General features: G+C 54.5%; 2 protein-coding genes across 3 annotated transcripts in view; both read left to right on the top strand.

Moving 5' to 3' along the window:
* Positions 1 to 5,713: 5,713 nt before the first annotated feature.
* RADIL (Rap associating with DIL domain) overlaps positions 5,714 to 26,030 on the top strand; it is a 52,849-nt gene continuing 32,532 nt past the window's right edge. For both annotated transcript variants that reach the window (XM_088833074.1, XM_088833073.1), the window contains exons 1-2: positions 5,714 to 5,818; positions 9,768 to 10,366. In XM_088833074.1, coding sequence (XP_088689200.1) covers positions 9,832 to 10,366 — 535 coding nt within the window. In that variant the 5' untranslated portion in view covers positions 5,714 to 5,818; positions 9,768 to 9,831. The remainder of the gene's footprint in view (positions 5,819 to 9,767; positions 10,367 to 26,030) is intronic.
* On the top strand, positions 18,402 to 23,526 carry PAPOLB (poly(A) polymerase beta). Its single transcript, XM_055410394.2, has one exon. It carries the CDS (start codon positions 18,620 to 18,622, stop codon positions 20,546 to 20,548), a length of 1,929 nt encoding a protein of 642 aa, XP_055266369.2. The 5' UTR covers positions 18,402 to 18,619; the 3' UTR covers positions 20,549 to 23,526.

Raw genomic sequence — 26,030 nt, 5'->3', positions numbered from 1 at the left:
CCTGCAGTGCTTGCCCTTGGACAAACATCTCAAGGGATGAAATAAAAAGAAAGTGAAAGGGGCTGAGAATAACTGCAGGCATGTGCAGGTGGGGCAAATTAGGAACAACCAGATACAAAAAGGCTACAAACCAACTGCCACATCGGAGGCGCTGGGAGCGAAAGCAGGGTCCTTGGCTTGATCGCCACCTGCAGCACCACCAAGGGGGTGGGCAGACCACCCAAGCGGCTCCTTCCGCCAGATGTGCTGATGCTCCCCGACCCTCACGCCGTTTAAGGCAGCAGCCCACGCTCCTTAGAGCGAGCAAGAGCACCTGTTACTTGTTCTCACCTTCGTGCTAGAGCACGGATCCCAGGATAGTGTTGTCTGAACTGCTTGTCTGGCCTCTTACTGGTTGATTAAAAGGTGCAAGGACCCAGCGCCTAAGTCCTGGCACCCGTGCCTTACCAGTGCCGGGGGTACTGATTGACAGCTGAAGCTGTTTAGCAGAGGGTGTGGGAAGACAAGAGCAACTGCAGAGCTGTGGCTGCTGAGTACAGGGAGCCCCGCGCGCTGCTGTTGCGGGTCGTGGCGCTGAGCTCATGGGCGACAGAACCTGAGCCTGAAACCACTCGTCTCTCCAGCCCCTTCTAGGGATGGAGAGGTAACTTCGTCCCTGTGCCTGCCGCCTCCCTCCCCTTCTCCTGGCCTCTCTGCCCCTGCACCTTCCCTTTGGCCTTAACAAGATGTTTTTTCCTTTGGGCGCCTTTGGGGTGTTCCTGGATTGAGTCCCGGGACTCTGGTGCCCTCTGGTGGCCACAAAGGGCGGCTCAACGCTCCATTTAACCTTACAGATAAAAATTTTGCTCACCGGCCCATGGCGGCAGTTGCAGGCATACAAGTGTTAGTCCCTTAGTTGTATCTGACTCTTTGCGACCCCATGGACTGTAGCCCACTAGGCTCCTCTGCCCATGGAATTCTCCAGGCAAGAATACTTGAGTGGGTTGCCATTCCTGACCCAGGGATCAAACCTGCGTCTCCTGCATTGGCAGACGGATTCTTTACCAGTGTACCACCACCTGGGAAGCCCTTATTCTGAACTGGTGAGTGAATTTCCCAGAAGGAATGCAAAGATGAATAAAATTCAGCACTTGCCCTTGAGAAGCTTCCAGTTGAGGGACGGGGTAAGGTTGAGACTGGGTGGCAGTCTGTTCATTCCCTTGCTTATTCATGCAGCCCGAAATCTGGGACGTCCCTGGGGCTCAGACGGTAAAGAAACCACACGCCAGTGCAAGAAAGGCAAGTTCAATCTGTGGAACATCCCCTGGAGGAGGAAATGACAACCTGCTCCAGCGTTCTTGCCTGGGAAACCCCACGGACAGAGGAGCCGGGTGGGCTACAGTCCATGGGGTCGCAAAGAGTCAGACACGACTTGGTGACTAGCACTTTTTCACTTACTCTGTGCCATGCATAGCAGTAAGGAAGGCAGATGAGGAGCCGGCCTTTACAGAGCTCAAATCCTAGCGTGTGTCGAATACACACACGAATAGCGATAAAGGCCTGTGAAGTAAACAGGTGGTGAGACGGAGAATGAGCACAGGGGTGGCTGCCATCTGAGAACGGCCAGGATATAACAGGACTGCTTGTTCTGGCTGCACCACACAGTACGTGGGATCTTAGTTCCCCAACCAGGGCTCGAACGCTTGGCCCCTGCGGTGGAAGCGAGGAGTCTGAAGCGCTGGACCACCAGAGAAGCTCCAGAGCTGGGTTTCAGGGAGAGGAAGATGGCATCGTGCCAGCACAGCAGGACGAGCTTTTGGGGAAAAGGATGCAGCAAGGGGAAAGGTTTCAGAAGAGGGAGTGAGCTTGGCGAGTTTGAAGATAGAAGCTTGGCATCGCTGGAGCTCCGTGGTGGAGGGAGAGAGCAGGTGGAGCGGTCAGCAGGGCCCCCCTGGAGGAGGGCGTGGTAGCTGGACTTTAAGCTTGAAGGGAAGTGATTCAAGGACCGCAGGATGGGGAGGAGAAATCTCTGATTTGCATTTAAGGAACGTGGTTTGATATAACATGGACTTGGTGAATAAAAAGGTAAAAAACAGAAGTCTGTGGGAGGGAATTCCCTGGCAGGTTGGGTGGTTAGGACTCCGTGCTCTCACTGCCGAGGGCCTGGATTCAATCCCTGGTTGGGAACTAGGATCCCACCAGCCGAGTGGCAAGGCCAAAAAAAAAAAAAAGGCCTGTGGGAGCACAGAGGAGGAGCATGGAGCCAGGTCTGGGGCAGGGGGGCCTTTCTGGATGAGGGGTACTCATTGGTCTGTCGCTGCATAACCACGGCCCCAAAACTTAGGGGCACGAGTCAGGAGTAAACACTTATCATCTCAGGTACTTTCTGAGGGCTGGGAATTCGGAAGCAGCTTTGCTGGCTGATGCTGGCTGTGTTAGTCGCTCAGTCGTGTCCGACTCTTTGCGACCTCATGGACTGTAGCCTGCCAGGCTTCTCTGTCCATGGGATTCTCCAGGCAAGAACACTGGGGTGGGTAGCCATTTCCTCCTCCAGGGGATCTTCCCAACCCAGGGACTGAACCCAGGTCTTCTGCATTGCAGGCAGATTCTCCACTGTCTGAGCCACTTCTGGCTGAGGGTCCCTCAATAGATGCGGTCAGGATGTTGGTCGGGGTGGCAGCCATGGAGGTTCCTGAGGCTGGGGGACCCACATCCAGGATGGCTCATGCGGGTGGTAAGTTGGTGCTGTCTTGATGGGAGGCATTGGTTTTCTCGCTACGTCGACCCCTCCAGGGTTGCTTGAATGTTCTTCCTCCAGAGGGAATGATCCTGGAGAGAGGAAGGGCGGAAGACAACAGCTTTTATAATTTAGCTCCGGAAGTCACACCGTCACTTTGGCAACATCTTACTGTTTACAGAGCTCCGATCTGTTTCAGCCTGGGAGGGGACTACACTGGGGTGTGAAACCAGAAAATGTGAATCACTGGGGACCCCCATGGAGGGAAGCAACTACATAAGTGACACCCACTCTGAGTCTTAAAGGATGAGTAGAAATTAGCCAGATGATGAAGATTTTGTGAGGAACTGAATTGTGTTCCTTTCAAATCCATATGTTGAGGACTTCCCTGGTGGCCCAGTGGTTAAGAATCCTCCTGTGTGTGGATTGGATTGATCCTCGGTCCCGGAAGATTCCGCATGCCACAACAAGAGAAGCCACTGCAATGAGAAGCCTGTACACCCTAACTAGAGAGTAACTCCTGATCACACAACTAGAGAAAGCCTGCCCGAGGGCAACGAAGACCCAGTACAGCCAAGAAAAATACATTTTAAAAATTAAAAAAATCCATATGTTGAAGCTATAACCCCCAGTATCTCAGAATGTGACTGTATTTGGAGATGGGGCCTTTAAAGAAGTGATTAAGTGAAAATGAGGTCATTAGGATGGGCCCTAATCCAATCTGACTGGTGTCCTTATAAGAGATTAGGACACAGACAAATAGGAAAGGCTGCAGGAGGACGTGAGGACACAGAAGCTGGGTGTCTGCAAGCCAAGGGGAGCGGCCTCAGAAGAAATCCCCCTGCTGGCACCTTGATCTCGGACTTCCAGCGTCCGGAACTGTGAGAAAATAAATCTCCACTGTTTAAGCCCCCTGGTCTGTGTGATTTCATTACAGCCACCTGAGCAGGGTACTACAATTAGGAAAGGCGTACCAAGGCAGAGGGGATGAACTGAGCAAAGACAGAAATGTGAAAGGTGTGTGGTGTATGTGTGTGTGTGTTGGTTGCTCAGTCATGTGCAACTCTTTGCGACCCCGTGGACTTCTATACTATCTGAGCCACCAGGGATGCTAAGAAATAACAAATAGTTGGCATTACTAGATCCTGAAGAGCAGGGCCGTGGATTTTTCTATAAAGGGCCATATAGTAAATATTTTAGGCTTTGGGGTCTGAAAAGTTTTTGCTGCATGAAAGCAGTTTTAGATGATATATAAACAAAGGGGTGTGGCTGGGTTCCAATATAACGTTATTTACAAAAAACAGCAGTTTAGATTTGGCTCACAGGTGGGAGTTTGCCCCCCACCACCCTGCTGAAGAGGGGTGAGGGGAAGGGTGGGCTTTGGGACAGGACGATGGTGAGGAATGCCTTAGGAGGAAAACACAGGTTTAAACCCAGGCTCTCCTTCCAGCGCTGACATTTTCCTCTTCGGGGTCAGAGTAGGGGAGGCTGTGCAGATATTTGGGGAGTCTTGCCAAGGATATTATTTAATCACACAGTCCTGGCCTCAGTTCCTGGATCTACTTCTAGCTGTTTCCTTCTCTGGGTGTAACAGCATCTGCCTCGCAAGAGTTGATGTGAGCTTTGGATGAGATGACTGACATAAAGCCCCTAGCATAGGGTCCGGCATACAGTAGGTGGTCAGCAGATTTCTGTTCCCTCCTCCCCAGTTTCTCCCTAGCAAATTTGGGGTCATGACCATAAAACTTTATACCTCAGTGAAAAAGTGAAAGTGTTAGTTGGATGGTCTTGTCCTACTCTTTGCAACCCCATGGACTGTAGCCTGCTAGGCCCCTCCATGGAACTCTCCAGGCAAGAATACTGGAATAGGTTGCCATTCCCTTCTCCAGTGGATCTTCACGACCCAGGGATCCAACCTGGGTCTCCTGCATTGCAGGCAGATTCTTTACTGTCTGAGCCACCAGGGAAACCCCTTTTACCCCAATAGCTATCACCAAAAAGATTCACTCCCAGGGTCAGAATTCTGCTTGTTTTTAGCCAGAAGCCACATGAATCCCCCAGGTCTAGACCAAGAACAGGGCGGTACAAAGAAAGCTGTCTGTGAGAAGCCTTTCTCCAAGGTGAAACCCCAGCTGGAGGACTTGTGCCAAAGTGAGCTCTAAGGACAAGAACTTCTTTTAAAACAAGTTACTCGAGGAGGGCGGTTGGGCCAGAGCCCCGGAGCTGACCTGACCCCGTTTTGCATCGTTTTAAGCAGAAGAGAGCCATGATCTGATGTGTCGTTTAAGACTTAGGTGGGGGACGGATTGTAAGAGAGAGGGAACCTGCCACCCTTGTCCTCTTTCCGTGTTTTGGATGTTCATTTATCAGAGTAACGGTTATGTACCGCCATAAGCGCTTTCCATCAGCGCTTGTCTTAACCCAGCCTCCTCTTTGCCTTGGCCTTGTCCGTCTAGGGACTAGAAGGTGGGGACAAAATAGTTTGCTGGCCCCCGCCCCCACCCAGCCTGAGGCCACCACTTGGCCTCAGAGCTTAGCACTGGCCCGGCCTCTCCTGCATAGGCCCCTCGAGCTGAAGATAGAGGTGCGCTGCCCAGCCCCTGCGCCTCTGCGGCCAGCCCCGCCCACCTCTGCCTTCGAGGCACCTCCGTGCCTATTAATTGGTCGGCACGTGGTGCCGGAGCCCGGCACGCCCCCATCGGCTCCACCCCTCCACGAGGCCCCGCCCCCTCCAGGCCTTGTGCGCGTTCATTGGGTGGCCGCGGGAGGACCCTGGGCCCCGCCCACCTCATCGCCGCGCCCACTCACGGAGGCCCCGCCCCCCGAGGTCTCGCCCGCCTCCATTGGGCCGGTGGCTCGTCGCTCGGAGGCCCCGCCCCTCCTCGAGGCCCGCTCCGTGTCTCCGGTTGGCCGCGGGAGGAGCCAGCGCTCCCGTCTTCCCGCCGCCGGCCCCGCCCCTCGAGGCCCCGCCCCCCGGGCCCCGCCCCCGTCCGTTGGGCGGCCGGCAGGAGGCGTCGCGCCATGCGCGGGTCCGGGACACGGGCTCGGGCCGCCGGCGGGGGTGGGAGCCGCGCGGGATCGCGGCGGCGGGCCGCGTTGGAGGTGAGTGAGGGCTGCGCGAGGAGCGGCGGCGGGGGTCTCTCCGGGGCGCGGAGGCTGGCTGGGCGGCGAGGCCCCGGGGCGGGGGGCGCGCGCCGGGGCGGCTGGGCCCGCACGGGGAGTCTCTCGGGCCGCCCAGGCCAGGCTTGTCCGGTTGTCGTGGAAGCAGGCAGCTCTCGGGGGCCCGGGCGCGGCCTCGGGGGGTGGGTCCCGCAGGCCAGCCGCAGGGGGTGAGGGCGGCCTAGCTTGAGGGTTCCAGGAGGTCACCTGCGGCCCTCCGAATCCAGTCCCCCCAACCGCGGCGTCCCCGGAGCTTCAGTCTCTCTTGCGGCCCCCTTGGAGAGGGGCGCCTGCAGGTGGGCACGGAGCATAGGGGCCCGTCACCCTCTTCTCCAGGGTCGGGGGGACAGCCCCCCGCCTACAGCCTATTCTGGTTTTCCTGTTCACACAGTAGCACGTTCCCCGCTTGTGTGCCAGCTGAAAGCATTGTCTCCCAGCTATTTCTGTACCATTTCCAGCCCCTCGACAAAATACTGCCTCTTAAGAAAACACGCAGGTCTGGGGCTCCTGGGGACCCCTGCGGAAGAAACAGGATTATCCCATTTCAGAGCCAGTGGGTGGGGCCAGGGCGGGGCTGAAGACCCAGACACCCGGGCTCCCAGCACCTGGTCAAGTGTTTGATTAATCTGAATTGCTGGAAAGAATTTTCCAGCCGTGATTACAGGTGTCTCTGGTTAGTTACAGGTGTCTCCCATTAGCTCTGCCGCCTCTGGAGTATGCTGGAGAGAGGAGACAGTCATTAATCCCACAGACAGAAAAAGTCAGACCCCTCTCAGGAGGCTAGCACGTCCAAATTAAATCTGATTAGATTATTTTCATCTTTAAAAGTGTGGCTCTGGCCGGAGCTGTCAGTGTAGGATTTATGGCTGGTTGGAATCAGACAGAGCCTGTGAATCCACCCTCTTCCTTTCCTGCCCTGGTGGAAATGCTAATGGATCCCACATTGCAGTGTTGGAGCGGCCATGTCCCTCCACCCATTTGGTCAGCCCCGCACTGACCTCACTCGCTGCTGTGACTTGAGCTTGTTTTCATCAGAAATTGGACTCTTGAGAACAAGAGAAAAACATTCTCCAGGAGAAGCAACAGCAGGCAACCTGCAGCCTTGGGCCCCTGTTTCCCCAAGTTTGTGTGAAAGAGGAGGGGACTGAGAAGAAGAGGAAAAGGCCGGTCACGCTTCCAAAAAAACAGATCTGGTTCCCCCGGGCGTGCTCCGCTCCGGAGGAAACTCCTGCACGCCTCTTGCCCTTTGCAAAAAACTCATGCGTCCCATTTTGACAAACAGGCTGTACTCTGCATTCTGTGTGTGACTGTGGGGGAAGGGTGCGTGTGAGCAAGTGGCCACGCTCCGTGGTTCCTCCCTGAAGGTGGCCACAGAGGGAATGCCTGTGGGGAGGCGAGAGTCTCCTGTAAAACGGACCCCGCCCGTCAGGGTCTGTGTTTCCTGGGACTTCTTGGGGCTCAGGAAGCAAGTTGCTGGAAGGGAGTGAGGCAGTGTCTCCTACTTTTTCTGCCCCTTCTTTGTTGATGTTGCTAGCTTTGCCCCGGGGGCGGGGGGCACTCCCTTCCGTGTCTTTACACATAGCAGCTATGTGTTTGTGATTCTGTTTTAATTAAAGCAGAATCACGTAAGCTTTAGAACCCGTAAGACCTTACAGAACCTGTAAAGCTGCACCCCTGGCGGAAAATAGCTTTTTACTTCTTCGTTGTATCTGCTGTGCTCAGTCGCTTAGCTGTGCCCGACTCTTTTTGACCCCGTGGACTGTAGCCTGCCAGGCTCCTTGTCCGTGGGATTCTCCAGGCAGGAATACTGGAGTGGGTGGCCTTTCCTTCCTCCAGGGGATCTTCCCAACCCAGGGATTGAACACGTGTCTCCTGCATTGGCAGGCAGGTTCTTTGCCACTGAGCCACCTGGGAAGGCCTCTGTTGTATCTGGGGCCTTTTAAATCCCCGCATTTATTACTTCCTGACTTTTCTGTGAGTTGGCCTTCTGCTGAGACATGGCTTTCGCCATTTTCAGCATTGTATTTACTCTTATACTCGGACATCATCTCTGAACACAGAGGTTTCCCTGCCAGACATCCCTGGCGGACTGCGAGGGTGGGTCAGGACTATGGGGGCTGTGCTCGAGGTGAGCCGTGTGTCTGTGGAGGGTCAGGTCCGCGGAGAATGGGTGGTGGCCAGAGGCACGTGCTGGAAATTTCTGAGGTGGGTGGTGTGACTCTCAGGAGGCGTGGTGGTTTGAAGGCACTCGTGTGGTGCCTTCGTCCGAAGTTGGGGCTTCGGATGGGTCTGAGAGGGGGAGCCAGGCCAGCTCTGGGCTCCGTGGCCTCTGATGGGGAGGCTGGGGCACCTACCTCAGGGAGGACGGAGTCGCTTCTTTCCAGCCGAACTCGAGCCCGGAGACCTCATGCGCTCCTCCGCTGAGGACCCCTGGCTGTTTTCAGCAGGTTGGGGCTGCAGAAAGCTGGTCCATAGCGCAGGGCTCTCAGCGCAGGGGGCCCCAGCCCACCCGGTGGGCACATGTTAGCGTTCGGAAGCCGGTCTTTGGGGTGTGACGTTGTCAGGAGCATTTTGAAGAGTTCAGGGTCCTCTTAAGGATGGTTCTGGAGGAACGGAAGGGCAGGTCTGCTCCTCAGCCTTAGTTCCCACAGCCCTGGGGTCGGGGGGTGGGTGATGACCTCACAGGCCGTGACCAAGCCCCAGGGGCCAGCCAGCCGGGAAGAACGCGGTTCGATGTCAGTGCCCGGGCCGGGTTGGGTCCCACGGTGTGGGCGTGGGTCCTCATCTTCGGGGGGCTCCCTAGTCACTTCTCTTGCCCAGGGCGGTCCCCTTCCCCCCCGGGAAGCCCCTCCCAGCACCCGGGAGTCACGGATGAGGCAGAGTCCGTGCTGATGCTGGTCACGGGGCCGGTGCCCAGAGCTGCTCTCACCAGGGCCTGGCCTGGGTTTCCAGAGCCTTCTAGAAAGTGGACCTGTCCTCTCAGGTCTGCCTGCCTGGAGGGGGCACAGAGTCAGGAGCTGGCAGGGTTCCGGCTCCCCCAGTGGTCGTGAGCCCCGAGTTTCTGTGGCGGAGGACGTCTTCCTTCCCCTCTACCTGCCTGGACGTGGGGGAGGGCCCGGGACCCCGCTCTCTGGAAGCCTAGGCCTCTGGGGCCCCAAGTGCACGAGGGTCGCGACTTTATGACGCTTCTGGGGCCCCAAGTGCTCGAGGGTCACGACTTTGTGGCTCCTCGGCGTCTCAGCGCTGTGTTCTCATTTCCTCGGCAAGATGGCCCCTCTGGCCTGGCCAGGGCCCGCGTGCCAGGCTGGACGCCGTGGGTGGACCCCGGCATTCCAGCCATGCCTCCACTGCTTCTGGAAGAGCCCTTTTGTGTCTGTTGTGGTCATGTGTCCATTCGAGTGCTGCTGTCCTGGGAAGTGGCTCCTCCAAACCAGGACCGGTCCGCCCAGAGCAGCGTGTCGGGGGCTGGTGTGCTGGCCGCGGCGGCTGTCCGCTCGGCCCACGTGGCCGACTCTGCCTGTTGGCTGGCTGCGTTGCCGTGTGCGCTGAGTCTCCCGGAGCACAGGCAGTGTGGTGGGGCAGGTGGCGTTTAGGGAAGCCACGCCGGACTCTGCCCTGGGTCTGGGTGTCTCTTGTCCGCCCTTGGGTGACCTTGCGGAGCTTCCTAGTGATGGCTTTCTCTGGAGGGAACCCCAGCCGCTCTGGACCTGTTCTGTCCTCCGCGGTCCCACTGGCTTCGGCCGTATCCTCCCTGTTTGATTCCCCCGAGGTGCTGTGTCTGCGGCTTCTGCTGGGGCAGCGGGCCCTGGGCGGCTGTCCAGTCTGGTGAAGTTCTCCCGAGCCTCGTGGGCTCCTGCTGGTTGGTGCTCACCCGCCTTCTGTTTTCTCCCAGGACGCGGCCTCTTCCCTGCCGCTGGCTGGAGCCCTGGGTGCTCGTCGGTGAAGACGGGCCCACCATGTTCTATGGGACCCACTTCATCATGTCCCCACCTGCCAAGAGCAAGCTGAAGCGGCAGGGCCAGCTGCTGTCCAGTGTGCTGTCCCGGACCCTGAGCTACAAGTACCGCGACTTGGACACCCCCTGCTCGGGCCTGGGAGCCGGTGATGATCCTGCCGAGCTGTCCACGCAGCTCTCGGCCCCCGGGGTCCTGAAGGTGTTCGGGGACAGCGTGTGCTCAGGCACCCACTACAAGAGCGTCCTGGCCACTGGCACGTCCAGCGCCCGGGAGCTGGTGAGGGAGGCCCTGGAGCGCTACGCGCTGAGCCCCGAGTGCTCTGCCCAGTATGTGCTGTGCGATGTGGTGGGCCAGGCCGGCGGCGGCGGGCACACGTGGCAGGCCCAGGGCTTCCGGGTGTTCGGCGACAATGAGAAGCCCCTCCTGATCCAGGAGTTATGGAAGCCCCGAGAGGGCTTGTCCCGGAGGTTTGAGCTGAGGAAGAGGTCGGAGGTGGAGGAGCTGGCCGCCAGGGATGTGGACACTATGACGGCAGGTGAGGCGGGGGTGCGGGGGCCGCGGGCCGGCAGGGTGTCTGGAGGGGGACAGATGGAAGGGCCTGCTGGTGCCCACTCCGTGTCACCTTGTGGCATCGTGGGGCAGGGAGGACCTTGGCCAGTGCAGGTGACAGACATGGTACAGAAAGGCCCTCAGCGTCCGAGGCTCCTGGGGCCTCTTGGGCAGGGGGATGTGTGCTGCTGGAGGAAGGGGTCTCAGCTGCGGTGCACTAGGGACCGTGCTGGAGCTCGGGGTCTGGGCTGGAGGAGGCCCGGCCTGGAGGCGGTAGGTCACTGCTGGAGGCTCGCTGGGACAGCCTGGGCCCCTGAGGGGGCTGCAGCCTCTGGGGCCTGCAGGCCGCTGCTTTGTGTCTGGCTTTTATTCACTTGGTGGAAAGAAGCTGGTTATCTTAATAGTAAGCACCATAAAAAATATATGTTTTTTCAAATGCCAAAAGACTCTTAAACATATCTCGGGTTGTATTTGACTTCTTTTTTGTTCATTATGAAAATGGTGGTTTTATATGAGCAAATGGAGTGGTCTCACGTGGCTCAGAGCAGAGGTCATTCGGTGGCCTCAGGAGACCCATCGTTTGGTCCTGTGGGGTCGGGGGCTGGAGCCCTCGATGGCATCCTGTGTGTCCCCAGGTGTTTTGAACACTCGTGTGCTCTGGTCCTCCTCTGGTGCGGAGCCTGCCTTGCATGCTCAGGGTGTGGCAGGCGGATGGATGGCCGGGGGCCTGGGACCTGCCGGGGCCGTGGTGCCAGCTCCAGGGCTGCCACGGGTGGTGGTGGGCGGCAGCGGAGCCTGCTACCTCTTCTGGCCTCAGTCTTGTGATGTGGACGATGGGTGCTCGCCTCGCAGGGGCCCCAGGGAGCTCCCGACTGTGACTGCCTGTCTGGGGTTTGTTCTGTGAGTTCACAGTGGGGGTGGACCTATGACGGTCTTGGGGTCCCTCTGACAGGGCTGGGTGTGTTATCACGATGTTGTGCAGAGCTGCACGCCCTTGGGAGAATGAGGAGCTGCCCAGCGAATAACTGATGGTACTGGGTTGTTTCTTTTATTGTTTTTTGTAAAAATTAACTTTATCGAGGTAGAGTTGGTTTACAGTGTTGTGTTAATTTCGATGTTATTGTTTCTAATTCTCCTTGGACCAGCTTCCCGAATGCTCCACCCACAGGCCTGGCTGCAGGCTGTGGATTGCGTACCGGCCCTGCCCTGCTGCTCCCTAGGCCCCGGCTCCTTGCCCGCCTCGCTCTCGGAGGCCTGGAAGGGGCCGTTTCTCCTCGTCACATGGGTGGAGGGGTGGGTGTTCAGCTCACGGTCACCGTCCTGCCCAGTGTTTCCTCTGCTGGACGGAGAGGAGGGAGCATGTGGGCTGGGCCGGTTACGGGGGTGACTGCTTGAGCGGAGGGGGAGCAGGGCGCCCACGGGGCTGGATGCATCTGGGGGCGCAGGGCTTTGTCTCTTGTTCTGCAACACTATTTAGGCCTGTTCCTTTTACACTGTTGGGGCAGGAGAAGGTGCCTATTTAGCCTGGTGGAGATTTTCAGAGAAAGGGTCTGTTGACCTGGGTGGGGTTTCACTGACGCACTTCTCCGGGCTGGAAGCGGGTTGTGTTCCCTGCCCCGAGCAGGCTTCCCAGGCCCCAGGGAGTCGGCCTTTCTGGCCAGGCTCTGACTCGGGTGTGGCCTGGGTGCCCTGTGCCTCCTGGCTGGACTGTCCCCCCGGCCAGTGACCACGCTGCAGAGCGAGCACCGAGGATCCTGCAGGCAGGCCCGCCCCGTCCAGCCCTGCTTCATGGGGCACGGGCGGCGGAGCTTCACCGGAGCCCGGGACCCTTGTGTCAGGTGTCTGGGGATCCTGGTGATACCCAGCTGTGTGCACATGCTCGCACGTGTGAACTCACGCTCTGCACTGTTCCCCCGTGTAGAGTCCGCTGCAGCCCCTGGTCCCCAGGTGCCCCTCCCTCCTGGTGCACCCCGGGGCCCGGGGCCCCTCTCCTCGCGACAGCGGGAACTGCAGAGAGACTGAGAGTGAAGGTGTCGCTGTCGGGGGGTGGTCGATGAGCCCCTCTGGCCGCTCCTCCCTGGCGGCCTCTGCCCTGTTCCTAACACCTGCGTCTTCAGAGAAGATGCCCCACCACCTGGGTGGCCTGTGATGAGCCCCGAGATGCTGTAGGCGCCCCGAGGGACCCGAGTGTCGCCAAGAGGCTGTGAGGCCGTGTGGGCTGCGGTGGGCATCCAGACACCTGATTCCCTGCCTCCTTCCTTGAAGATGGGTGACGGTGTCTCTCCTGGGAGTGGGCGGTCCACCTCATTGGGAGAAGGGTGCGAGAGGAATGGACTGCCTGTGTGGACGTGTGCACGTGAATGTGTGTGCATGCGCGTGGACGTGTGTGCGGATGTGAACAAGCAGCCGCCTCCCTAGGTGTCCGGTTACTGAACAGTCACAGCGATAGTGGCTGTTCCCACTTGGTCCTCACGTCAGAAGAGCACCTGTGTGGTGCGCTGGGGCTCATTGGTTGTGCTGGTTTCAGGTTAAAAGCCCCCTCGTGCATCCTGGAGGCTCCGGGAGCCCCCAAGGCCCCCTCGGGTGGCCGGGTCGCCCCTCCTGGCCAGGCGGTGGAAGGGGCTGTCTGAGGGCGCTGGAGGAAGACCCCACCCGGCTCTCTGGGCCCGTCTGGCCGTCATTACACGCCAGTAGTGTATGCTTGGGCAGTGCTGGCGCGTGTTTTCCATAAACACTGCCTTTTCCCAGCTGCCAGGCTGCCCACGATTTCCAGAGGATGGCAGCCCTGGGTGGCGCGGGCGGGGCCAGAGCCGCTCCTGCCTGTTCCCAGAGGCTGGCATCCAGGGCTCATGCCCCGTGGAGAGGGTTCTGGGCCTGTCCTCTGGAAAAAGGCGGCAGTCACTTCTGCCGACCCTGGGGAGGGGTGCAGGCCGTGTGGTTTTTGTCAGTGGCGAGGGAAGGCGAGAGTGTGGGGTTTGTTTGTGTCCCGGGTCGGAGGCGAGCTTGTGAGCAGGATTCTCATCCACAGCCCTGGGGCATTCCAGGCCAGCGGGTCTCTGCTGTGTGGGCTGCCTGGGCCCGGTAGGACGCTTAGCTTTGTCCCAGCCTCACCTCCCAGTCGTGACAACCACAGATGTCTCTGGGCCTGGCTGAGTGGCCAGGGGGCAAGTTCGCCCTCGAGTGGGAACCGCTGGTTTGGACGCGGTGACCTGGACGAGGCAGGAACTCAGCCTGCCGGCTGTGCCTGCACCTCCTGCAGGCGCCCGAGGCCTTGTGTCCCGGGCCCTCAGCCGGGCTGGGCACTGCGGTCCCCCCGAGGGACTGGGGTGCCTTCCTTGCGGCCTGCCTGGCCTTGTTCCTGTCTGGGAGGCAGGGCCTTCTTGGCTCCAGGTGCCTTCTTTGGAGGGAGGCAAGCTAAGAGGGTTTCTAAAGTTGCCGTGTCGTGAGGTTCTCTGTGCAGGGACGTCTCTGCATCAGCCCTGGACTTGACCCCATCGTCCTGCAGTGTCTGTGTGGTCTCGCATACAGCAGGTGCTCATTAAATGCCTGTTTAAGGGTTGATACAAACTAGGAGGGCAAGCTCCTCTAGGTCTGGGCTTCAAGGCGCACCCCAGGATGCAGGGCTGGGACTGGTTTTCTGTATAGGGGATGGGCGGTGGGGTGGCCTACAGGGGGCTTGGGTGCCCACCAGCGTGGGCTGGGGCTGGAGTGAGGAGGAATGCGCTGCTCTGGCACCAACCGCGTGGCCTGCCAGCCTCCTGTCTCCTGTGAGGCTGCCTGGAGGGGCGGGGGGCGGGGGAGGGGCGTGTCGTCTGAGCAGCCGACTGGGTGTGTGTTTGCCATCCCATCCTGTCCATGGAGGGGTGGACAGGCCTGAGCCCTGACTAAACTGGGGTGTCCCGGCATCTGGTGAGGCCGCTGCTGCCTCAGCTGCTGTGTGCTGTGAGTTCTGTCCCGCGTCCCCCAGCTTCTCGGTGCTGTTTGCTTTTGACCTTTTTTCCCTCCTGCCACGATTGTGACGTTTCATAACACTTCTCTCAGGATGAAGGAGGTGATCTGGATTCTTTTCTCGCTTACTGAAGAGTAGCTGCCTCTTGAGTCTTGAACGAGACTCCCCTTGAGCCTGTTCTCAGAGGCAGTCACTGTGAGAAAACTTTCGTTTATGTGGTTGGGTAAAAGCAAAACAATATCCAACTTTCCCCATCAGTCTAAAACCAGAAAATCGACTGAACCTCAAAGACGTTTTTGAGGGTTTCTGTTATTTATTTTTGGCTGTGCTGGGTCTTTGCTGTTGTGTGTGGGCTTTTCTCCAGTTGCGTCGAAGGGGGTACTCTGTTGCAGCACTTGGGCTTCTCGCTGCCGAGGCTTCTCGTTGCAGAGCACAGGCTCCTGGGCACACGGGCTTCAGGATTGCAGGCTCAGGAGTTGCGGCTCTTGGGCTCGAGGCGCACCGGCTCAGTTGCTCTGAGGAGTGTGGTGTCTTCCCAGACTGCGGGTCAGACCCACGTCCCTGTGTTGCAGGCAGATTCCTATCCATTGCACCACGAGGGAAGTCTGTTCTTGAGGATTTTTGATTCAAAGAGAACATAAAGTTGAATGGTTGGCTGCTAACAAACCAGTTTCATCCTTCGATTCACTGCTTGGATTAAAAAAAAAACATTACAGCCTTTAGTTCCACATAGAGGCGGGGTGTTGGAAGGAAGCCTCGAAGCCCTGTCCCCCAAGCCGGATGGTGCCCACCTGGGGCCTGGCTGGCAGCACCTTCCCCCGCCACCCCCGGAGACTTCAGGCCACATTATCTAAGGAGCCTTTGAAGGCTTGCCGCTTTACACAAAAGACACGGGGGCAGATCAGACCTGGTGTGGGTTGTTTGAAAGACACAAAACATACGAGGAACTGGCTAAAGTATGGCCAGGGAACGTGCAGGGAAGAAAAAGTGAAGTTGGAGCCTTACTCCAAATAGTTTAAAAACCCACACATCAGAGATAAAGTTACACAGCTAAAAGAAAGATTTCATAAATAAGGCTTCACTTCAGTTGCTCAGTCGTGTCCGACTCTTTGCGACCCCATGACTGCAGCATGCCAGGCCTCCCTGTCCATCACCAGCTCCTGGATCTTGTTCAAACTCAGGTCCATCGAGTCGGTGATATCATTCAACCATCTCATCCTCTGTCGTCTCCTTCTCCTCCTACCTTCAATCTTTCCCAGCATCAGGGTCTTTTTCCAATGAGTTGGCTGTTCACATCAGGTGGCCAAAGTACTGGAGCTTCAACATCAGTCCTTCCAAGGAATATTAGGGGTTGATTTCCTTTAGGATTGACTGGTTTGATCTCCTTGCTGTCCACGGGACTTTCAAGTGTTTTTCAGCACCAGTTTGAAAATGTCAATTCTTTGACACTCAGCCTTCTTTATGGTCCAGCTCTCACATCCACACATAACTACTGGAAAAATCATAGTTTTGACTGTACAGACCTTTGTTGGCAAAGTGATGTCTCTGCTTTTTAATATGTGAGAGAATGAAACAAATGAGAGTGACCAAAAGGCAAGGCAGCTGGAGGGTGGGGGAGGTTGTGAGAGGTGAAGCTGGAGAGATGGTAGGGGTTGTTAGGGATTTTGAATTTTAAACTAAGTTTAATGGGAGGCCACTGAAGGGGTTAAAGACTGATGTGGCTACAGGGTAGAGAATACTTTGAAGAGTCAGTAATAGGTTAATTACTTTATTGTAGGAGTCTAGATGAAAGTTGATGGTAGCTTGGACTAGAGTTATGAAAAAGCAGGTAGAAGCTGATGAATCCCAAATGTATTCTGGAGGTAGAATCAATATTTGTGAGTGAACTGGACATCAAAGATGAGAAAGAGGTGTCAGGAATGACGCCCAGATTTCTGGTAAGAGCAGCTGCGTAGATGGAGGTGCCATTTACCAAAGTGGTGACTTCCCAGAGAGAAACAGGTTATGGAGGGAGTAAGAGTTCTCTGTAGACTGTGTCCAGTTTGAGACATCCAAGAGGAGGTGTCAGGAAGGAAGTCAGATGATGTGGATATGGAGCTTGTAAGAGAGCAGCTTATAAAAACTTAAGCTGTTAATAGGTGATACTTAAGCTGTGAAGATTGATAGATGACCCAGGTAATAAATACATATACAGTAAGGAGAGTCAAGGGCCTAACAAGGAAACTTGAAGAGCTCCAACTTTAGAGGAAAAGTAGTGAAGGAGCAAATTAGACTGCAGGGAGACCAGAGATGTTCGAGACAACACAGTGTGTGATGCCGTGGAGGCCAGTGTGAGTCCGCTGCAGGTCAACAGGTGCAGACCATTGAAGCCATTGTACTAAGCAACATGGTGGTCACTAAAGGCCGTATTGGTAGCTATGCTGCTGGAATGTTTAGCAGACATACCACGTTGAAATAGGTTGAGAAAGTGTCAATATGTGGGATTAATTAGCCTGGAAGATCTTTCTGTATTAAGTATCTGGAAGTGCTGGATGAATTGTAACAGTTCTCCTTTTAGATGCATAGCTGAGAACCTCCCAAAATAAAGGAGTCCCTAGGGGTGAAAAGAACGACAAAATGAGGACCTTAGAATCTGAACTGATTATGAAGCTACAATTGCCTTCCAGGTATTTCCCAGTCTTTGTAACCAAGAAACTTAAGTTTAATAGCTGTCCAAGAAAGATATAGGGAGTTGGAACTGAGACCTCATATATATTTGAAAACTATAAAGGTGGACACACTTAATGAAGACAGAATAGGAAGAATCTGCTACCTGGTAAAAGGAGATGACAGAGTTCTCTCTCTTGACCTGGGCTCTGGGTGGGAAAAACTAAATACTCTCTCCTGGAATTGAAAATCACTCTTCCTCTCACATGTTTGGAGTTCAGAATTGTACTATTTAAGTGATGTGGATAAGAAATCACATTGTACATAATTTGATGATGTACAAGGACATCGGCTAGAACAAAGTACTCTTTGGAAGGACATGCTTCCACACAGGCCTCCCAGATCTGGCCAGAGATGGGCTCACAACCCCAAATAACAAGACACATGAAGTGATGCTACTTGAAATGAGTCAGTAGAAAACTGTAGAATCAAATTCTCAAGAACCTGGGAACTGAAACCATTAGTTATAAAATATTGAGTAAGTAGATTTAAAATATTGAATGAAATGTAGAAAGAAAACAGGAAAGAACGGAATGTCATCCCAAAAGGCAGGGAGGATTTGGAAAAGAAAAAGATGCTTTTAGTAATAAAAATGCAAGTTTGTAAAGGGACACTTTGGTGATGGCTTAAACCTCAGAGTGAATGCGACTGAAGAGAACTAGAGAACACGGCAGGCCCGGCGCATGCGGACAGAAACACGGGCCGAGGGTCTCGGGGAACTGATGGGACGGTCTGCCACGTGTCCGCACGGCGAGGGCCGAGAGAATAGAGCGGGGGCCTGCTCCACGGGCGCGCCCGAGTCCCCCGGGCGCGTGACTCGGCGTTTGCCGCGCGAGGTGAAACAGGTTCGCCCCTTGCTCCTCGGTGGCGACGCCGCAGGACACCACACGGGTTCTTACAGCTGTCACACAGACGAGACAGGCGAGCAGCGGGCTAGCCGGCTGCAGACTCCGCGCCGGGAGCCGCGGAAGCCAGAGGTCAGCAGATGGGGCCCTCGGAGCCGGACGGGACAGGACCGAGAACGCGGAGCTGCGGCCGCCGCGCCACCCGGACAGCCGACCACGGGCGACGCGCCAGAGCCGCTTCCCCACAAGGACGGGCCTGAGGGCAGAGGCCCCCTGGAGGTGCGGCGGGAGCCCCGGCGCGGAGGAGATGGCGAGCGAGCAGACGGACGGTAGGTCTGGGCAGACGCCTCACACGGCTTTGACACGGCCGGAGCCGGGGCGCACCCCTGCCCGCCCGGACCGGCCGGACGCCGGGGAGGGGCCCCCGGAACTACAGCCCCCAGGAGGCTCTGCGCGCGCGCATGCGCCGTGGCAGGCGTGGCGGGCGCGGCGCGTGGCGTGCGTGGCGCGCGGCGTGGCGTGCGTGGGCGTTCTAGAACGCAGCGGCGAGGGCCCCGGCGCCATGTTGGGGCCGAGGGGACCGTGGAGAGGCGCTTGAAGCGGCGGGAGCGGAGCGGGAGCGGGTCGGACCTGGGCTGGTAGGAGCCCCGCCCCTCCCGCCTCAGCGGATCATGACCCGGGCGGCGGCCACGGAGGTCGCGGTGGCGGGGGACGCGGCGTGGCGGGGCCAGCGCTAGAGATGATGCCGTTTCCGGTGACCACCCTGGGACCACAGCGGACCCCGCCGCCGCCCAAGCACTACGGCATCTCTTCCCCCATCAGTTTAGCACCCCCCAGGGAGACTGACTGCATACTTACCCAGAAATTAATTGAAACTCTGAAGCCCTTCGGGGTTTTTGAAGAGGAAGAGGAACTGCAGCGCAGGATTTTAATTTTGGAGAAATTAAATAATCTGGTAAAGGAATGGATACGAGAAATCAGTGAAAGCAAGAGTCTTCCACAAGCTGTAATTGAAAATGTTGGAGGGAAAATATTTACATTTGGTTCTTACAGGTTAGGGGTGCATACGAAAGGTGCAGATATCGATGCGTTGTGCGTGGCACCGAGACACGTTGATAGAAGCGACTTTTTCACCTCCTTCTATGATAAATTGAAACTACATGAAGAAGTAAAGGATTTAAGGGCTGTTGAGGAGGCATTTGTACCAGTTATCAAACTGTGTTTCGATGGGATAGAGATTGATATTTTGTTTGCAAGATTAGCACTGCAGACTATTCCTGAAGATTTGGACCTAAGAGATGACAGTCTGCTTAAAAACTTAGATATAAGATGCATAAGAAGCCTTAATGGTTGCCGGGTAACTGATGAGATTTTACATCTAGTACCAAACATTGACAACTTCAGATTAACTCTGAGAGCCATCAAGCTGTGGGCCAAATGCCACAATATTTATTCCAATATACTAGGTTTCCTCGGTGGTGTTTCCTGGGCGATGCTAGTAGCAAGAACTTGCCAGCTTTATCCAAATGCCATAGCATCAACTCTTGTCCGTAAATTTTTCTTGGTGTTTTCTGAGTGGGAATGGCCGAATCCAGTGCTACTGAAAGAGCCCGAAGAACGGAATCTGAATTTGCCTGTCTGGGACCCCAGAGTAAACCCCAGTGATAGGTACCATCTCATGCCCATAATCACACCAGCATACCCACAGCAGAACTCCACGTACAATGTGTCTGTTTCAACACGGATGGTCATGATCGAGGAGTTTAAGCAAGGGCTTGCTATCACACATGAGATTTTGCTGAGTAAGGCAGAGTGGTCCAAACTTTTCGAAGCGCCCAGCTTCTTCCAGAAGTACAAGCATTACATTGTGCTTCTGGCAAGTGCCCCAACAGAGAAACAACATCTAGAGTGGGTGGGCTTGGTGGAATCAAAAATCCGAATCCTGGTCGGAAGCTTGGAGAAGAATGAATTTATTACACTGGCTCATGTGAATCCTCAGTCATTTCCAGCACCCAAGGAGAGTCCTGACAAGGAAGAATTTCGTACAATGTGGGTGATTGGGTTAGTGTTAAAAAAGCCAGAAAACTCTGAAGTTCTCAGTATTGACCTCACCTATGATATCCAGTCTTTCACAGACACTGTGTATAGGCAAGCAATAAATAGTAAAATGTTTGAGATGGATATGAAAATTGCTGCAATGCATTTGAAAAGAAAGGAACTTCATCAACTACTGCCTAATCATGTGCTTCAGAAAAAGAAAACACTTTCGACAGAAGGTGTCAGATTGACAGCCTTGGATGACGGCAGCCTTGACTTGTCTGTCAACAGTGAGAACAGCACGCCTGTGTCATCACTTCCTGCCACTTCGAAGACTGGCCCAGTGACTGGCAGCACTCAAGGCAGAAACAGTCCTGCCCTGGCTGCAACGGCAGCATCTGTGACCGGCGTACAGTTTCCTGAAGTTTCCTCGCAGCAAGCAAATCCCAGCGACAGCCTGGGGGGTGCGTCCAGCGAAAGCATCCCTCAGACTGCTCCACAGCCAGCTGTTACTCCAGCACCGAAACCCATGGTCACCAGAGTCGTTTCCTCAACACGGCTGGTCAGCCATCCACCCAGGCCTTCAGGGAGCGCAGCAACAAGCATCGCTAATCCTATCGTAGGAGTTTAGAGGACATTGTCACGTCACCAAGAAGAAAGGACCAAGGCAGCCAAAACAGAAGAGGAATGTTCTCATAGAGAGACCAGTGTGACTTGATTGAAAACTATTCAGACAGCAGCTTCTGTTGGCTTCATGGGGAACATGCACTGCAGACCTTCCCAGTACCCCTGCTCTCCCTGCAGATCCTATTCCTGTTATCAAGAATTCAATAAAACAGATTGAACTGAGAAAAACACCTCGAGGGTCCATAAACAGTATCTGCCAACTCAACCTGCTGTCTTCACATGCTAATGGAGGAGAATGAAGGGTACCAGACTAGATACGGTTCCAGATAGGTTTATTAGGTGTATTTGGTGACTTCTCTTATGGGCTGATCTTGATCAGAAGTCCAGGTTAGTACGTGAAGCTAGAAGTACTGTTATTAACGTGTCAGGTTACTTATGTGTTAGCCACAGTTATGCTATTTCAAAGCACTCCTGCCCTTTAGGAGGAAAAAGTGAGGAAAAAATCCCTCCAGCTATATTTGTACCCATGACTGACATCTGGAAGGGATTGATGTTGGATGCATTGTTGGGGGAAGTTTGCAATACAAACTGGTATCAGAATTCCTTATGCTAATGATGCACTTTATGTACATTTTTATTAGAACGTAGAACTAATTTTAGATTTTTCAGCTTGGTGAATTTCAGTCTTTTCCTGAAGGGTGTTCTTCATTATTAATCTTCAGATGGCTTTCCACTGTGTGGCGAGTGGTGTACTGTACTTCAGAACAGGCACCCAGTCCGCCTGGCTCAGTCCTGTGAGCAACCCTTTCAAATGAGATATCAGCTCTCAGGATATGCACCTGGCATTGGAACAGTGATTAGTAAGTGTTTGGTTTTGATGGGACAGGATCAAGAAAGGAGACACTGGTTTTATCTGTAGAACTGTTTCAGGGTGCGTACAATCAGCGGTCAGACAGCAGATACTGTATTGAGCTAACAAAGCTCCATATTCTCTTGTCCTTAATCATTTGTCTTAAGAAAAACCTTTTTGTATCCTCCGCCCCCACTGCCTTCTCTTTGCTTGTGTGCACACGGTGCGCTTGTATATTGTTTCACAGAAAACTCAGTATGCTAGTGTTTTCTTAACCATGATGTGAAACCAACAGTCCTGTGGCCACATGGCTAGTATTTCAGTGAAGTTTTACTAAAAGTAATTCCTGTGAAGCATGTTATCCATCTTGGATGGCCGTTCAGTCTCCACATAAGATGCGTATACTCCACAGAATACCTGCTTATGGTAAAGTTAATTTCTAATTTAAACGTGTAAGCAAAAGCATTTTCTCTAGAATTTTAAATCCATTTTTATTTGTAATGACTTACTAAAATTCATTAGTGAAATTTACATGTAGAAACATAAGTTTCTAGCAAGCACTTGACATCTGGTCAGCTTTCTCCTCTTGTTTATCCTGCAAAAGATTCAAAATACCTTTCTTTAAATTAAAAAAAAAAACAAACACCACTCATAATTAAGCCGCAGAACATTCGTGTTGAAAACCAGGAATGCCTGCACTTGTAGGTGAATGAAAACTTAGTCTTATTCTGGACACTGCAAACCTAACAGGTTTTCCACACAGCCTGGTCCTGACTTCCCATACCCGGCAGTGTTCCTTTCTACCACACGTGCATTTTCCATCTCAAACTGCAGCTTCTTAAACTCTTTCCCCGTCCTTTTGACTAGTTTCCCCAGAGTTGGATGATGGTCGTCTCCGTTGTGGGCTGTGCAGTGATTGAGACTCTGTTCACCATGAATTCCTGGCGCCCGGTACCTGGTGTTCCTGCTCCCTGTGTGGTCCTCTCCCTTCTGCTGCAATAAACAGGTGGCGTGTGTACAGTGCCTCTGTATTTTGAATAGCTATTGTGTCGTTGAAATTGCCAGGCACAAATTTAGTCCTGTCGTTCTGTTCACACACTGGGGGAAAATTAGTTTATTAAATGTTTCGTGTAATTGTACTTGTTTTTCCAAGCTGGAAAGTTGGAGCTTTTTAATTCTAGTTTTCATTACCTGAATATCGGACTATTTTTTCATACGGTGTGCGTAGTATCTCATGACTGGAGTTTGCTTTCTTTTATAGTATCTGTGCTCCTTGTATTTTTCAAGCTCTATTTTGAAAAGAGATGATGTATTTCTCCATTAAAAAAACACAATAAAAATAAACGAGGAAGAAGCAAGCAGAGGGGTTTAAGTCTGAGGATAACGGTCTAGCTGTTCTTAACAGTGTTCTGTCGGGGAGAGACATCTATGAACCTTCCCACTTTATTTGACGTCCCGAGTTCATGGTGCAGCGCTTGGGAGAAGCCTGAAAAGGCCAATGCCTCATTTCAAGCGTGCTGACCCCACAACCAGACTAGGGCCTTAAGTGGCAGCAGGGGGCACATGGCCTCTGGCTTTCCTTCTGAGCCAGCCTGACCAGGAGCAGCTTGGCCCCTGCCTGGCCCCCAGGCTCCTGTGCAGGCTGCTGAGGCGGGGAGGGGGCTGGTGGTGGTGAGGAAGAGCTGGAGTGGGTGCTGGCAGAGGAGCACCCCAGGCGGTGGGGCAGGGAGGGCACGGACGAGCGCCAGCCCTGCTTCTGAACAGGTGGCTTCAGCCAGCGGCAGGGAGGGGACCCAGGGCTGCGGACTGCGCCTTCCAGCCCCGGCAGTGGCCTCTGGAGAGTTTTCTGTATTGAAGCGGACAAAAGTAGCGTTTTAGAAAACCCTTAAAGTTCCAAAAGAATTTTCTTCACTAAAAAAATTTCTGAGAGCATTTTACTTTGTCCTAAAAGCAATAAACCACTTTCTTTTGGGGGAAAATGGTTAAAAAATAGAGTTAAAAAATTCTTAATTCAAAAAAAGGTAGGGGACTTCCCTGGTGACCCAGTGATTAAACCTCAGCACTTCTAAGGCAGGGGGCCGAGGGTTCCCTCCCTGGTCAGGGGACAGAGCGCCCGCGTGCCGGCGGAGCTGCCCTGTACAAGTCTGTCAGCGGAAGTCGGGAGCGGGGCTGGGGAGGCGGGTGGGAAGCGCAGACGAGGCGCGGAAGGAAAAGGCCGGCTGAGGCTCTGTGTGCGCGCAGCGAGGGGACACGGCGGCCGCCGGAGTCCAGCTGCCTGCAGCTTTGTTTACGAGCGGCTCACCCAGAATGTGAGACCTGAGAGACGACCAAAGGCGGTTAGGGTAACTGTCATCCAAACGCTCCAGGCAGAAGGTAATTGCCGGGGCGAAAGGGACCAGTGCGTCCGGGAGAGGAACGGCAGCAGGAAAGGGCGCGGCTTAGTGTTCAGAGCTAGTAAAACAGCCTCGGCGTAAACAGGTTAACGATCTGTCAGGAGTGTCATTGTCGCAGAAGGTTTTTACACAGCTCTTTTCGTTAATTGATGTTAAGCAGACAAAAAGGAAGTCGTCTTGAACACAATAGTAGGAGTTGGCAAACCTTTTTTGTGAAGGACTGGGTGGTGGTGGTGTGGTGCTCAGGCATGGCCGACTGCACGACCCCAGGGGCTGCGGCCCACCAAGCTCCTCTGTCCGTGGGATTTTTTGGGCAAGAGTACTGGAGTGCGTAGCAGTTTCCTCCTCCAGGGATTTTTCCCAGCCAGAGATCAAACCGGAGTCTCCTGCGTCTCCTGCTTGGCAGGCGGATTCTTGAGCACTGAGCCACCAGGGAAGCCCATAGCGGAAGTGTTTCCAGTCTTGTGAGGCTCTGCAGTCTCTCTCTCAGCCACTGAACTCTGCCTCTTAAGGAAGCTCTGCACAGTGTGTGTGTCAGCAGATGGCCAGGCTGGATCTGTCGCCCATTCCCCACACCGGCGTTTGTTATCTCTCATCTGTCGGACATTTGTTATAGAACCTTCCACTTAACAATTAGAAAATGCATTTTATTGTCAAATAAACACTGGGCGTGTAAACACACACACACCCCCTCACGTTCAAGCAGGAAGTAAAACTCAACGTACTTTAAATTATCTGATTCATAGAACATGTTCTCTGACTGCAAAACAGTTAAGTTGGGAATGAATGATAAATAGCACAGAGAAAAATTTCCTAAAGAAGACACAGAGAGCTAAAGTCATGAAGAGACTGACAAACAATCTCTTATTCTATCAAGTGATGAACAGTCAAAGTGGAAAACAGGCTGTAAGCATGGAGATTTCATAATACATTAGACCGTCACAGTCCAGGAGATGGTAACAATGTGGGGAGAAAGTCTCTTTGAAAAGATGAAGCAGCCTGATAAACTGGCAAGAGAGATGCTTAGGTGCTTCACGGAAGAGGAAATAAGAGTGGACAGTAAGCGTGAAAGGGCGCTGCATCTCGTTAGTGGTGAAAATGGGAATTAAGACCACAGAGCTGTTTTTTCCTTTTTTTTTTTTTTTTTAACAAAAATGAAGTCTTGACAGTGTTGAGGTTTGGCGAGGAGGGGCGCCCGCTGATGTGATGGCCAGGGGGCCGCACGCAGACTGGTCCCTTCAGGAGGGGGGGTCTCTGCTAGTGGGGCGACGTGCCCACAGGGCTCCGCCCCGCTTGTGGGGCTCTGGTGCCCTCCATCTGACTGCTCCCTCGTCTGTCGAGGCTGCCAGAGTCTGCGCCACCGCTGCAGCCTCTGCAGACCCCCCAGCCCCTCTGGCTTACCTCCCGCGTGCCACGTGGATGTCCTCGGTTCCCACGTGTGCCACGTCAGGAAGCACTTTGCTAGAGAGCCTGCCCCGCGGTCCCCAGGAGATGAGTAGGAGAGTGAAACAGCAGCATTTTGTAATAGCCTGAAGCCCAGAAAAACCCGCGTCTCCATTAGCGCGGAGTGGAGGGCGCGCGGTGTAGTCATGCAGTAGATAACGTGGACCCAGGCCTCCTGTGTCCGGATAATATTAATAGGTGCATCTCACAATGCTGAGGGGAGAAGAAACGCGCAGGAAAATAGGCAGTGTGGCCATTCTGTATGAGGTTTAAAGAGAAGAAAAGTAGGGCGGTGTCATTTAGTGCAACCGTGGAGTGGAACTCTCAGGGAGAAACCAGGGAAAGTGGAACAGAATCCAGAGCAGCTGGGGCCAGAGGGGCGGGAGGGGAGCCTTCCTCGTCTTGCAGGTTGGGTGGGGGAGGAGATGGTGTTGGTTTTATTGTTAGTCCGAGTTGTAAATGCTTCTGTGTGTGTGACGTCGTCTGTGACCAGGAAGCCCACCACCAAGGTGATGTCACCTCCCAAAGTCCAGTGGGCCGTCCGCTGTGCCCCAGTGCCGCCTCCAGAGGGATGTCTCAAACACGTCTTCATCAGTTAGGGATTGCATTTGACTGACTGAGCTCAGTTCAGGGAGATTCTCTCTCACGTCCAGTGGGGATGCTTTCCTGGTCCCCAGGGACCCCGGCTTCTCTAGGGCCAGCCCCACCATTGTAGTTCATGCCTTCCATCCCCAGGGTCACCTGCAGGTGCAGGGTGACGCTGCCGCCACATCTTCATTTAAGGCGGGAAGAAGGCAGGC

The sequence above is a fragment of the Moschus berezovskii genome, chromosome 27 (assembly GCF_049115385.1).
Source record: "Moschus berezovskii isolate FMDL1 chromosome 27, NW_MosBer_1.0, whole genome shotgun sequence".
Lineage (NCBI taxonomy): Eukaryota > Metazoa > Chordata > Mammalia > Artiodactyla > Moschidae > Moschus > Moschus berezovskii.
Note: the sequence above shows the minus strand (reverse complement) of the source record. Positions and strands in the feature narration are given on the sequence as shown.

Excerpts from the sequence above, each read along its gene's own strand:
- PAPOLB (XM_055410394.2), top strand. The coding sequence starts at position 18,620 with ATGATGCCGTTTCCGGTGACCACCCTGGGACCACAGCGGACCCCGCCG.